This window comes from Galeopterus variegatus, unplaced genomic scaffold (genome assembly GCF_000696425.1).
Source record: "Galeopterus variegatus unplaced genomic scaffold, G_variegatus-3.0.2 Scaffold9061, whole genome shotgun sequence".
Taxonomy (NCBI): Eukaryota; Metazoa; Chordata; class Mammalia; order Dermoptera; family Cynocephalidae; genus Galeopterus; species Galeopterus variegatus.
In genome coordinates this window covers 56,449-71,634 of record NW_007735172.1, presented here as the reverse complement: position 1 = coordinate 71,634, position 15,186 = coordinate 56,449, and the positions used below count along the sequence as shown (strand labels likewise).

Sequence of the window (15,186 nt, the reverse complement as noted above, 5' to 3'; positions counted from 1 at the left end):
CTGAAACAGAACAACCTTTGGTTTAACAAGCACACCGGAGACTCTCGAGGAGTCCCACAGTAAAGGACTGCTCACCCTTGTTTACCCAGAAATCTCCAGTCAGATTTGACCAAGGAACACTTTTCTTCACGTTACACCTAATACTGTCTTCTCTGATCACACTTTTGAAGGCTGACATTATGTATCATTAGCAGAGCCCTCCTCTGGCTGTTCAGAGGAACAAGAGCTGTCCTAGGCTGGGTGTGACCCCAGTACACCCACCCCCCGACACACACACACACACTGTGACCACCAGCTCAGGGAGCAGTGGCTGCTGTGTGAGGGTTGGCTCCAGTTCCTTCCTGTGGCTGAGAAGTGATGGATGCAGGAATGCTGTCATTTCACCTTGGCTTAGGTAGATGTTTACTTCTCTCATGCCCAAGGGTTCCACAGACCCTTGCACTGAACCTGGCCTGATGTAGGCAATTGAAGGGTTAATACGTTAGTCACTCCACTTTCTTTTAACTGTGCTCTGGATAGGTTGCTCTGTATTTGTACTGAGCTTCCTAAGATGGGAGAACGGTCCTCAGATGGGAGGTCCTCAGATGGGAGACCATCAGCTGTCTGTTCACATGTCCAGAGATGGGAGACCACCACCTGTCCGTTCACATGTCCACAGACAGGAGACCACCACCTATCCGTTCATGGGTTCTCAGATGGGAGACCACCACCTGTCTGTTCTCAGGTCCTCAGATGGGAGACCACCACCTGTCTGTTCTCAGGTCCTCAGATGGGAGACCACCACCTGTCTGTTCACACATCCACAGATGGGAGACCACCACCTGTCCATTCACAGGTCTGCTGTGGTTGGGGCACCAGCTTCTTTCTGATGCCCCAGGCCATAGAGGGCCTTTCCCTGAGCTCTCAGCATAGAATCCTAGAAATCAGATAGCACCCAGGTGGCTGGAGTCAGGGCTTCCTTAGCAGCTCCTTAGCAAGGGGATCCTTTTTGAGGCTTATCCATTCTGTGTTCAAAATCCGTCGTTAGCTTGGGGGGGAAATTGTTCTGTGATTGATGATTTTGACTTCTTACCTTAGCTTCTTGGTCTCTGTACCATGTTAGATGAGTGATTTAGATGACAGTTCAAGCTTATTTTCTGAACTCCTCACTATTTAAGCCAATAACAGGAATACGTAATTCCTTTAAAACAATCAAGAGTTAAAAATATGAAAACATACATAGTCATGAGCCATTCAAAAGTGGGGTTTAATGTCTACCAGGTGGGAATCTATGTGGTCTGTAGATATCACAGAGGGAAGTAATCAGTAACAGGGTCGTTGGCCAGGGCCACTTATTTATTAATCAGTAAAGGACTCTGGAATGCCTGCTTTTGGAAGTCAGCCTTCATTCATTCATTTAACAAATGTTGATTGCTCCTGTATGTCCAGGCTGTACTGGGCACTGGGGACATGAGGGTGACATATCTCCAACCCTTATGAAACTCATTGTCTGCTGAAGGAGAAAGACACAGAAATAATTGCAAAATGATCACAGTTCAATATGATAAGCATAGATAACGTTCTGTTCGAGAGCCATGGTGACAAAGAGGGGAACAGGGACTACTGTCTGCCCCTTCAGGAAGGGCTCTCCAGAGAACTAAGATTTCCCTTTCCTTTCAGATAAACCAATGAACAAAAAACACCTTTGATTCCCATTACAAAGCTAATTATAGGTATTGTATAAAATTAAGTAGATAAATATCTGAGAATAACCAAAAGTGTTCGAAAAATTAGAGTAATGAAGAACTTGCCTTACCAGGTATGAACTTCCTATAATGTGACTGTTATCAGAACAGAATGTCACTGGCTGAGGAATAAACAGGTTATGGACCAGAATTGGGGCTCCCAGACTTTAACGTGCAGACATGTGTGCCGGGAACCTGGCTGAATTTCAAATCTGGCTCAGGAGACCCGGGATGAGACCTGAGATTCTACATTTCTAGCAAGGTGATGCTGATGTCACTTGTCTGAGAAGTGTACTCTGAATAGCAAGGGACTGGAGAGTGCAGAAATAGATCTAAGGAGGGCTGTAAGCCTAGTAGATGGCAGAGGGAGGAAGGGTGATTTATTTCATGGGTCCCAAAGTCAGATGCATCCAGTGGCTGGGAAATGTGAGAAGCAACTGAGGTCTGACCACAGGGAGCTGTGGGGCCTAGAGATCACACTTCTTCCACCTCAGTGTTCAAATTCAAATGTTTATAAGGAGGAGAAGAAAAGAAACAGAGGCAGCAAGACTCACTGAAGCATGGCAGGCTGAGTTGGGTTACCCAGGTGGGACTGGCTTACGTGGTGCCAGCATAACTGGCTCTCAGAGAACAAGAACAGAACTCATACCATGAAGGAATGTACATTTACATAAATTCCAGAAGGGTGACTATAAAAGTGTTAGGAAAGTTGAGAGAAAATGTGTGTATAACCTCGAAGTAGAGTAGATCTTCTTAAGCGAGATTGAAACCCATGAAAACAGTCTGGTGTCACATAAGGTGTGAAGGCAAGGTCAAAAAGCAAAGAATATCTAGTGAAAAATAATGGCCAACATTGCTAATGTTTAAAAAATTAAAATAATAATTAGATAGCTGTTTTAACATTGAATTGAGAAACATTTTAAAGAGTGATAGTGTCCAGTATTGATGAGGAAACAGGAAAAGTCCTCTCTAGTAGTGCAGACAATATTTACCAGAATCAAAAATCACATACCCTTTGATCCAGCCTGACCACTTTTAGGAGTGTAGTTTAGCCCACAGAGCAGAAAGTACCAGGAAGCGACGATGGATAAACAAGTTTGGAAACAGGCTTTTTGTTTCTCTGTTTTTTTAGTATTTTCAAACACCCAAAAGTAGAGAGAATTATAAAATGAGTCCTTATGTGCTCATCACCCAGTTTCAGCAATTGGTGACATTTAACTAATCTCTGTTACTTTTTCTCTACTTATTTTTTTTCCCCTGGAGTTCTTAATTTTATTTTTATTTATTTATTTATTTATTTATTTTTTGGTGGCTGGTACAGGGATCCAAACCCTTGACCTTGGTGTTACCAACACTACATTCTAACCAACTGAGCTAACTGGAGTTCTTTAAAGCGAATTCCAAACGTATGATTTCACCTGTAAATAATTCAATATATATCTCTAACAGATAAGGTCTTTAAAAAAAAATCCATATAACTACAATGCCAAATGCAATTAACACTAATTCCTTATTATTATCTAATACCAGTCCAGTCCATATTCAGATTTCCCTTATTTTCTCAAAATATTTTTTTACAGTTGGTTTGAGTTGTTCCAAACAAGTGCCACACACTGCATTTGATTATTTGTTTTTCAAATCTATTTTAGTACATGTTTAATACAGCACTGCCTGGAGCAGCAATAGACACACACATGCACACACACACACACACACACACACACACACGCACACACACAATAAATGGGACAACATGAATTTCCATAAAGTAGACAGTGATTTGACCTATAGACAGGATTAAAAGAGAGTGGGATAGAAGAGGGATTATTAATTTCTTTCTTTAAACACTGTTAGAGTATTTGACTTGGTACAAAGTACTTGTGTTATTTTTATACTTAAAGAGAAAATCTTAATAAAGAAAAAAAGCAGGATAATGTAAGATTTATATTTCTTTTGTTCTGCATAATGTCTTTGACCAGGCAGCTTTAGGTGCCTCTGGGAGTTCGGTCTAGGAGAATTCACGTTTTTAGTAGAGCTTGCTTAGGGCGGATTAGCAACAGACTGAGGTGAGTGGCTTGTAAAACCCATCGGTAGTGTATTACTTCACTTTGGTTTGAGCTAATCATTTAATCATATATGACTTTGTTTGGAGAATCCTGGTGCATTAAAAACTTTGCAAATCCTCAGTTGGTTAGAGTGCGATATTATAGCACCAAGGTCAAGAGTTCGGATCTCCTTACCGACCCGTTGCCAAAAAACAAAAAAAACAAAAAACGTTACAAATCTGTGGATTATGTGCTGTTAGAGTGATTTAGAATTAATGCATTGCTATCAATATTTAACACCATCTGTTTTCTTCTGTCCCCTTCCCCTCAGGCTTCAACCATGCTACGAGCCTCTTTGGCACCCATGTAAGTAATTGCTCTTAGGAATTTTTGTTAAGGAGGACAGCTGTGTGTAAAACTGGAATTCAAAGTAGCTTTAATAAACACTCATTTTAACAGTTAACTTAGAGGAATGCCTTTGAGCTAGAGCTGCATGTGGACATTAATTATAAGTAATGTTAAACGAGAATTATCTTTTAATGTTATTTCTGTTTATTTTGATAAGGTAGCATCAAATGGATAAAACTGTTGAATTATTCCCATGGTATTTTATAGAAATGAACTTAATCTGTTGTAGCACAGTCAACAGAGCATGTGGTGTCTAAGTTTTATGTTCTCTGCTGGTTCACGCTGTGACCAGAGCCATAGGATACCTGTGTGTATGCCTGAGCATTCCCACCCAGATCACTTAGGCTGTCACCCAAGGGAGTGTCTAATTCAGTGCACTTCATCAGGTGTGTGTGTTGTGGCAGCAAGGAAGTGAGAACCTTTGACTTGGACATCAGGACTAGGATGGGTTCTGGTGATACGTTGAGCCAGTTGCAGGCGGGGGGAGCCAGCGCTGTGAGATTACTAAATACCTGAGGTGGCCACAACCTTTCCCCTACCTCATCCCTGCCTGAGTCTGACATTGACCCCACATTTTGTTCTCTTCTGCCACACCTCTGCCACTGGCTCTGTGATCTTGGACTACTTATATATCTTCTCTGTGCCTCAGTTTCCTCATTTATAAAATGAGAAAAATAATAGTTATTCTATTATAGGATTGTTGTGAGGATAAAAATGAGTTAGTATGTATAAAGCACTTTGTACAGTGCCAGAGACATAATAAACTCTGGAGGTTTGCTAATATTATTCTCAGTGACATAAGAGGCAAGGTCACCTGCAGAGAATAAAGGGAGGGGCTAGTTTGTGGAGGAGGTTAAGAGGACAGTGGGAGAGTGGCTAGACCACAGGAATTGCTGAGCAGCTTAGTTGGTAATGAACTTAGTTGGTAACATTCCATTATTGGCAAGTATATATGGCCCATTGCATCTGCCTCAGGGAAAAAAACTGTCAGAATAATCAAAGTGCATGTGTACATTTGTTTACTGTGTGATGTAGAAAATAGAAGACACTTCTCCCCCAGGAGTGTTTACTGAGATCTCATTTGTTGTCCTATTTTCTGGCCGTTTCTTCCAGCCCTGTAAGAGAATTTCATTTTGTATTTTAAAAACTAACATTAAAAAAAAACTAGCATGTATTTTTCTCATTATGTAAGTAATACATGCTCATTGTAGAAAATTTGCATGCTGTAGAAATGTATGAAGAAGAAAATGTAAATTACCCAAAATGCTACTTCCCGGAGCTATCATTTCAGTTTCCATTCCATCGTTAACAATTGAAACCCTACATCTTTACCCTTTTCACCAAACTCTTCGTTAATCTCCATTAAATATTGTGCAGTCTCCCTTTTTTCCTTTATACTCAAAGAATCATATTTCTGTTTTGGGTTTAGGTTTTAGGTTTTTATTTTGAAATAATTATCGATTCACAGGAAGTTGAGTCCCCCAGCTTCCCCAACGGTGACGTCTTACGTGACTGTAGTATAATATTAAAGTGAGGAAATTAACAATGATGCACTACTATTAACTAGATTACAGACCTCCTTCAGTTTTCATCAGTTTTTCCGTGTACTCTAATCTCCTTTTATTCAGCAAAACAACAACAAAAAATGTGAAGACACTTGTTTCAGTGATAAGGAATCTGAGGTGGTACTTTTTCTCTCTGGCTAACCAAATGCATGTGTTGGGTCAGTTTGAGCCATGTGGATCTCTAATCAAAGAATCGGAACCTGGGTTTCCCTGAGGTCTTTGACTTGTAGTCTTCTTGAGGAGGGCAAATTGTCCTCCAACCCATCTCATAGGTACCGTATACCGCCATGCTGCCTCCTGACCACTCCCTCCTACCACTTGGAGGGTCAAGTTGTCCACTAACTTACTCTTCATAGTTGTTTCCTGTCCCCTGATCTGGCCTTCTCATTCCCCCAGTCTGGTCCCACAGATTTGAGAGGGACAGTGGCTTCGGGCTTTTAGTTAGAACTCTTGGAGCCTGCTGATGCTAAGAATCTTTAGGCTTTGCTTTGAATTCTAAATAAAACTTTGGTGGAAATCCAAGGCGATTTCTTTCCCATCATGTGGAGCCTGGCCTAAGAGGAATGCAGTGGTTTCTGAACTTGTTCAGGCAGAGACTCCTCATTTTAGGAAAAAACGTTAAATAAAACCTCAGTTCATCTACAGAAGAGGTAGAGCTGAGCTGGCTGAGGCTAGGGTGGGGGAGCCTGGAACCCAGCCTTCCCCATGAAAGGCTGGAGTTCATTCCAGGAGTCCAGGCTGGGAGGGTGGCTGTGGGGGCAGTGGGGCCACTGCTGGTCCGTTCTGTCTGACAGGCTCTAGATCGGATATCATGATGCTCAGGAGGTATAATGAACATGCCCTTTTGCCCTTTTCTTTCTCTTTGTACTTGCGTTGCTGAGCAGGAAATTGAAGGATGTCCCATTACTGCCTTCCCTGGATTATGAGAAACTGAAGAAGGATTTGATTTGGGGGAGTGACCGCTTGAAAGCCTTCTTGTTGCAGGCTCTGCGCTGGGTACGTACCTTTCCTTTGAAGTTAAAAACAAAACAAGACAATGCTGATTTTCTTGGCTGGCTACCTTGCTTGTATCTTCTAACTCACCCACTAAAAATCCTCCTTCCTGCTGCCTGCTAATATCAAGAACTAAAGTTAAAAGCAGCTTCTGAAAATAGCCTTGGCCTCTTTTGATAAACTCCTATATTGACCTCGATTGCCATTGCCTTCATGCAATAACGTGATACATGCAGTTTCAAGGCGCAGGAGACTGCCCCTGCCAGGGCCCTTTCCTGCTCACACACCACACTCCCGGAGCGTGGGGTCCGCATGTGAGTGTGTGGGGTCAGGCTCACTCACAATTCCACAGGGACCTCTGGATGCTGGTATTGCCATGCAGCCTTGTCGAGTAGACATCAAGGGTAAAAACTCACTAACAAGTCTTTAAGGAAATAAAGCCTAGTCTAAATTGTTACTTTTCTCCCCAGTCTTCAGAGTGATCACAGTTTAAAGCAGCAGTTGGTTCTCAAGCTTTTTGGTCTCAGACCACTTCACACTCTCAAAAATTACTGAGGACCCCAAAGAACTTTTGTTTATGTTAATTTTATCATGAATATTTACAGTATTGGAAGTTAAAACTGAGACTATTTATTTATTTCTTTATTTATTTTTAAAAAGATGGCTGATAAGGGGATCTCAACCCTTGACTTGGTGTTGTCAGCACCACGCTCTCCCAAGTGAGCCAACCGGCCATCCCTATATAGGGATCCGAACCCATGGCCTTGGTGTTATCAGTACCACACTCTCCCGAGTGAGCCAATGGGCTGGCCCAAAACTGAAACAATTTAAAATATATATTTCTTAATTCATTAAAAATGAACAATAATAAATTACATTTTAACATAAAAAACATTTTTTATGAAAAATAACTTTTCAGACAACAAACAAAATTAATGAGAAGAGTGGCATTGTTTTATATTTTTGCAAATTAATGTCTGGCCTAATGGAGGACAGCTGGATTCTCATATCTGCTTTTGCGTACAATTTGTTACAATATCAGGCTTCATATAGCCTCTGAGAGATGATCATGAAAAAGGCGAATCATATGTTAGTATTATTAGGAAAAGAATTGTGACCTTGTAGACCCCCTGAAAGGATTTTGGGCACCCCCAGTGTTCCTCAGTCTACACTTTAAGAACTGCTGGCTTAAGCCAACACTGGTCAGCTCTTTACCTGTGCAATCCATTCTAATTCATCCTGCATTAGCATCAAACCCCTTCACGGATCCCCAAATTACAGGGTATCTTGGCATCAGAATTCTTTGAGCAGTGTGCCCATGTCTGGATAGAATCCAGTCTCTGCTTACTTGCACTTCTGATGTTTGGTAGTGCTCCTGAGGTATGCCTGGAGGATCAGCAGAGAGAGTCCTGCGGTCAGGTGGCTGTCTGTTCAGGTTCTGTTTGGCTCAGTTGACTAGAGTGGGGGCCACATGCACGCTCTCTCTGCTCAAGCTGTCAAGCTCCTCTTCCTTTCAGCTCTTCATCTGCTCATTCAGGACTTCTGCTCAGTCCAGGCTGCTCCTGAGCTGCTTGCTGAGACCAGGTGTTCCTTTGCCAAGAGAATGACATTTTCTTAGAATAACTAGAAAAATAAACAGGTTTCTTATAGTTTTGCCTCTGTCTCCCTCCAGTGCCCCTACCCCAGCCCCTTGGCCCTGCTTCAGCCCCAGTGGACTCGACAGAAATGCAGCAGCCCCCGATGTGCCATTCTGGTGTGCTCCTCCTTCAGGACAGTCCCCTCTTAGCTTCAGGCCTTCCCCTGGCCATGGTGGGCAGGGTCTGTTAGCAACACCTGCCTCTGGAGGCCTTCCCAGTCTCCTTTCGGTTCTGGGGTGTCTTCTGCTCTTGCTCGTCCTCTCGGCCATGCTGAGAACCAGGATGTTCTTTACACATCAGCCTCTCATCAGCCAGGAGCAGGGCCAGCAGCCTCGGGATTTCCGTCTAGTGAGATTCCCCTGGGAAAGCAAGGACATTGGCTCACTGCAGTTGCTTGGCTTTCTCATATCCCCACATGCACATTGCACATGCTCCCCACACAAATGTTTTCTTCTAGCACTATGGACATTACGTAGATTCTTACATACAGCAACATAACAGACTCACGGCTTTTCAAGATCTTCAAAATCCCAGCCAGCTTCCCCTACACACACATGCACACACACACATGCACGCACAGAGCATTGCTCTGTCAGTCCCCATAGGAGGGATAAAGTCTAATGTGTTGGATGGCATGCACTCCAAGCTCTCCACAGCCTGCCCGGCCCTGCTCACCGAGCCTGCTTGAGTGCATCCTGTATTCTTGTACCTCCCTGAGCCACACCATGCTTCCCCATCCCCCACAACACTCACATTCCTCTTTGCTGGCTAATTGTCTGCTCATTCTTCCGCGGCCAACTCTTGAGCCGCTTGCTTCCTGCAAGAAAAGCCTCTCTAAGTGTTGGTGAGCTCTCCCTTACAATGCGGGCATCTTGCCGCTTCACTTGTACATCATGTGTATAAGTGGGAGATTTCACAGGTGTAAGTTGACTCCAGCATCCCCTACATCATCCATTAGGAAGTACAACATCATAGGTTCTTGTTAATTGACTGGTTGGCTGGTTAACTAGCCCCCTGGCTGGATATTATTTATTTTGTTAGGGGGAATGTGTAGTTACTAGTACTGCTGTTTAATACACACAGGCTATATGAAAGTTTTTCTTTATATTATGACTTAGGTCTTGTTACTTTTGTTTTTCTTCACTCCAGCGCTTGACCACATCCCATCCTGGAGAGCAGAGGGAGACTGTTCTGCAAGCCTACATCAGCAACGACCTCTTGGACTGTCATAGCCACAACCAGGTCAGTAAGAGATGGACCAGTGCCTGACCAGGGCCCTCAGTTCTAGGGAATGGTCTTAGCTGATGGGCAGGGGGAGGAGGAGCCTTTAATTTCTCTGCACATTTTCAGCATAGTGACCGTATGTATGTCCGCATTGAGCCGATGAGATCTATTGTTCACCCTGGATATCGGCCTACTTCTTGCTTCTGGTAGAGTCCTAAATAGGTTAGAACTACTTGATTCATCTCTGGAGCTCTTTTCTGCCCTTTTTCCTTTTCTCCAGTTTCCAACTCTTTCCCTCATCTCACTGCTTATCATGAGTCCTGAAAACTGAGCATGACTTAGGATGGACAAGGTTGGTAATTTCAGTTTTGTTTTTTGGGTTTTTTTCATCTGGGCCCAACTAAAAATGTGTCTTTAACAGTATTTGTATGAAGCTTTGGAACAGATATGCCTAATGATGCAGTGGGAAAGGTATGGAATTTCTGGTTAGACAAAATGGTTTCAAACCTCTGCCTTTCCACTTATTAGCCTGGTCATCTTAATAAACAAGTTACTCACTCTCAGGAACTTCCCCATCTAGGAAAAGGAGCCGTGCTGGCCTCACAAGGTTGTTGGGGTGATTGTGTGCAGTCACCTGGGGAAGCCCTTGGCCCTGGGCTGGCACAGAGTAGCCACTACGTGGTGGTCTTCCTCCCCTCTCCGTGCCCCTCTTACCTGTATCTGCACCAGACTTTGCTGGATATGGGGGAGATCAGGATCTTGAACTTCTCACATAAAAGAAGGTTTTGCATTGCAAAGAAAATATTGTATTATTATTTCAGTTGAATTTTTATCAAGAATTCTCTTAAAATGTAAAGTTATTGTTAGGCTCTACAGTGTGTGTACCTGGTAGAGTATCAAATCCTTTAGAGCTCACTGATGAAACAGCACCCTGGGAAAGTGAATTACACATTAATCTGTTGTGTGTACAGGCAATACAATTCAAGAGTTTTTAGTTGCCAGTTTGTTCTTTGAATGTAGTGTTAATGTTCTCATGAAGGAATTGTGTTAAGTTTGAATGATAATAGTCTCTTATGTTCTTGACTTATTTTCTTGCACTGTTGTTCTTTTCCTGTTTGCATTTGTAATGGCATTGGAAATGTTAACAAAAAGAACCATGAGATCCACAGAGGAGGAAGGAGAGAAACTTTATTTCTAAGGAAAAGTAGGAAAAAAAAAAAAAGCAATGTGCAGATTAGGGAAACCCGACCCCCAGGGAAAACACAAAAGTACACGCCCCGAAGGAGTTGGGAGGGGGAACAAGTTTTTACACTTTTCAGGGTCAGCTTTACATATTCAGCAGGTTGTGAGGAATTCTATGAATATTTATAAGGGAAGTCATGCATGTGTACAGCGAGGAAACGTACATGTAGCAAAAGTCCCATGTTCATTTTGGAGTGGAGATTTAGTATTAAAATGAAGTGGCATTTGTCCCCTGACATCAAGAGGTAATGATAGGACACAAGAACGGGTTACTGTGCTATCTCTGTAGACTGAGCAAAACTGGTTTAGAGATAGCAGTTGTTATCAAAAGAAGAAAGCCCGTGAAGCCAAGTCTCTGTCCAATCAGAGCCATAGTGGGCCCCCAAGAATGAAAGGAGGGGGGTTGACGACTGGCACCGGGTAGACTTGCTGAAGGTCAACGTAGAATTCCGAGCAATAGCTGATTTGATCTTATCTTCGAAGAGCTGATTTCTGCTTAGTGACAGGAAAGGAAAGCCTCGTGACAGTCAGTAACATGTATTTTGTAAGTAGGGGGATGCGTGTCTGACCCTTGTCCCTCTATAGCTATCTGGCTCTGTTTGGTAGTTTTAGGGCATCTCAACTACAGAGAATCCATTTTGGTCTGTCTTTTGGGGTATATTGTAACACAACCAGCCTATAAGGTAGGAAGCAGCTGAGTAATGTATTGTTGTGCCTTACAAATTCAAAGAGTGAATCCAGTACTGATTCTTCCTGTCTTACTTCACTGCGTCTAAGACGCACTCCTCCCCCATTTTAATCTCTCTGCTATTGGGGTGTATCTTACAGTCCATGGCATCTTATAGCTTAATTGGCAGTGTTTTTTCTTTCTTGAGTATATAAAAAAAATGTGTCATCTGCTGAAAGGTGTCTTAGGTTTTATGATATATGAGGGTTTTTGTCATAATGCTGTGGTCTCTGTAGCCATTGAAGAGAGTATAATTTCTTCCTCAAGTTATTATATTTAATTGCTATGGTTCATTTTTTTTTAGGAAGGAATGACTAGAGTTCTCTTAAGATGTAAGAGAATCTGTAGCGCAGGAAGACTCCCTTGTGTAACACGATGCTGTTCAGACAGGAAGTAGAACTCGTTGGTTAGTTCGTTCTTGCTGAGTGGTTCTCAAAGTTTAGCGAGCAGCATTATCACCTGGAGGTCTCGTGCGCACTTAGATCACTGGGTCCCACCTGCAGTTTCCATTCAGCAGGTCTGGGTGGGGTCTCAGGATCTGCATTTCCAGCAAGTGTTCAGGTGATGCTGATGCTGCTGGTCCGGGACCACACTTTTTTTTTTTTTTTTTTAAAGATGACTGGCAAGGGGATCTTAACCCTTGACTTGGTGGTGTCAGCACCACACTCTCCAAGTGAGCTAACCGGCCATCCCTATATAGGGATCCAAACCCGGGGCCTTGGTGTTATCAGCACCACTCTCTCCCAAGTGAGCCACAGGCCGGTCCCCAGGACCACACTGTTTGAGAGTCATGTTCTAGACCAAAAAACTTGAACTTAATCAAACTGAATCAAATTGCAGTGGATTGAGTTTTTTATTTTTAGCTGATTGGTTTTTTTTTTTTTCCTTTTTGTCTTTTTTCGTGACCGGCAATGGGATCGCAACCCTCGGTGTCGTGCCCGCACCATTGCTCAACCAGTGAGCGGACCAGTTTCTATATGGGATCCGAACCATCGGCGGGAGCGCCACCGTGCTCCCAAGCGCCGCACTCTACAGAGTGCGCCACCAGGCCGGCCCTTTAGCTGATTGTTTTGATGTTTGGTAGCTACATTTTACACATCTTACCTATCTAGCATAATATATACATTTATATAAAGGCACGATTACTTAAATCTAAGGAATTTTGTCTTATTTCCCAGATTCATATTTTCAATTTTGAAATATTTATATATCATTCACATAGATGAGTGTAGAAAATATGAGGACAGTTTAGATAATAATAAAACAAATACTGATGTTTCTATTACCAAGATTAGAAACTTCCAGTACTTTTGAAGCTTATACATTGTACCCCCTCTCCTTTCATCAAGAGGTAACTACCTTTTTTTAATTATGGTAAAACACATATAACATAAAATTTACCATCTTAACCATTTTTAAGCATCCAGTTTAATGTTATAAATACATTCATAATGTTCTGCAACCATCACCTCCGTCTATCTCCATAACTCTTTTCATCTCATAAAACTAAAACTCTCTACTCATTAAACACTAATTCTCTGTTCCCCCCAGCCCCTGGCAACCACCATTCTATTTTCTGTCTTTATGATTTTGACTATTTGAAGTACCTCATATTAGTGGAATCATATAGTATTTGGTTTTTTGTCACTGGCTTATTTCACTTAGCCTAATGTCCTTGTTTTAATCAGTTTTGTGCTGCTATGACAGAATTTCTGAGACTGGGTAATTGATACTAAACAGAAATTTATTGGCTCACAGGTCTAGAGGCTGAGAAATCTAAGATCAAGGGTCCGGCCTCTGCAAGGGCCTTCTTTCTGCACCATCCCATGGCAATATGCAAGAGGGTGAGAGAGGAGAGAGAGAGATTCAAAGAGAAAGGTAGATAGAAAAGGGGACCTAACTTGCCCTTTTATAATGAACCCTTTCCTCTATTCTCAAGATAACCAACCCACTCCTGTGATAATGGCACAAATCCATTCGTGAGGGCAGAGCCCTCATGGCCTAATCACCTCTCGTTAAGTCCCCAGCACTGTTGCTTTGGGAATTGAGTTTCCAGCACATGCTTTTGGGGGGACATATTCAAACTGTAGTAGTCCTCAAGGTTGATCCATGTTGACTACATGTCAGAATTTCTTTCCCTGTACCAGCCAGTCACACACAAAAAACCCAATTTCTTTCCTTTTTAAGGCTGAATAATATCCCGTTGTATGAATGTACCACATTTTGCTTATCCATTCATCCACTGATGGATTCTTGGGTTGCTTCTACCTTTCAGCTGTAGAGAATAGTGCTGCTATGAGATGTGTGTGCACATCCTGACTTTTGTGTTTATCAGTTCCTTGCCTTTCTTTATAGTTTTCCCATCTGTGTATATATCCTAAATAATACAGTGTTTGATTTTATGTTCACTAACAAAGTAGCAAGCACAAACCTTACTCTGCAAGGAGAGGGTACTGTACCCATGTTAGAAGAAAACACCTAGGAGAACATAGGATGAACAAAATTGTTGGATCATAGTTGAAAATAACTTCCCTGGGCATTTCTTGATCCCCACTGGAGATACTGGTGGTCAAGGTTGGGAGAGAGTCCTGGGAAATATAGGGCATCTGGCAGGATTGAAAGGTCAGCCAGGTCCCTGTTGTCCTGCAGCAGTATATATGGCCGAGGGGAATGGTGAAGTGCTCTGTAATTTTGGCTTTTAAGCTCACCTGTTCTACTTCTAATTCTCAGGAGTTGATCACATGAGAACACTTCTGTGGGGTGAAAAGACTGTCCACAGCTCATCCACACAGCAGGATGTGGAAAGGAGAGCTGGAACTTCATCACTACGTGGGCAAGGCTATCCAAGTGCAGATAAGAGTCTGGGCTCACCTCACCAGGCTTTTTGCACTCTGCTTAAAAATATGGTTCATGGTGCACTGCTTTGGAACACTGGCAGCATTTATTAAAACTGCACACCCTTTGTCCTAGCAAAACCACTCCTAGGTATAGCCCCGACAGAAATGCATCCATATGTTCACTTAAAAGACATACGAGAATGTTCATAGCAACTCTGTTTACAAGAACCAAGACACTAGCTAAACACAAATGTCCATCACAGTTGAAGGGATAAATTACCTGTGGTGTATTTGTAAAATGGGATACATCAAGCAATGAGAAGGAACACACAACACAGAACATGGATGAATCTCACAAACATAACCTGTTGAATAAAAGAATACATAACGCATGATTTAATGCATAAAAATATTCAAAGACAGGCAAAGCTAATCTATGATGTTGGAAGCCAGGAGAGAAATGTTACCCGTGGTTTGGAAGGGGGCCTTGGAAGGGATTCTGGGCCTGTGGTAATGTTCTGCTTTTTGACCTGGTTACTGGTTACGTACGTATTCGCTTTGTGAAAACTCATCAAGTTGTACACTGAGGATCTGTGCAGTTTTCTATATGACTCCTTTCACCTCTCTCCTGGATTGGATCTCCTTCCCGTATCCCAGATTGTCTCCTTTCTTGACTTACTCTCAGTTGGTGGAAAGAGTTAATAATTGCTTCTAGTGGGCCGGCCGGTGGCGCACTGCTATAGTGCGCCGCTTGGGAAGCGCGGTGGCGCTCCCGCTGAGGGTT

At 42.6% G+C, this 15,186-nt stretch overlaps 1 protein-coding gene across 1 annotated transcript in view; it reads left to right on the top strand.

Annotated features, from left to right (window-relative positions):
* Positions 1 to 4,039: 4,039 nt before the first annotated feature.
* Positions 4,040 to 15,186, top strand: part of LOC103608995 (lisH domain-containing protein ARMC9-like) — a gene marked incomplete at its 5' end in the record, with an annotated part of 39,825 nt that continues 28,678 nt past the window's right edge. The window contains 3 exons of the mRNA XM_008593379.1: positions 4,040 to 4,135; positions 6,627 to 6,738; positions 9,522 to 9,614. Of these exons, the coding sequence (XP_008591601.1) occupies positions 4,040 to 4,135; positions 6,627 to 6,738; positions 9,522 to 9,614 (301 nt within the window). The remainder of the gene's footprint in view (positions 4,136 to 6,626; positions 6,739 to 9,521; positions 9,615 to 15,186) is intronic.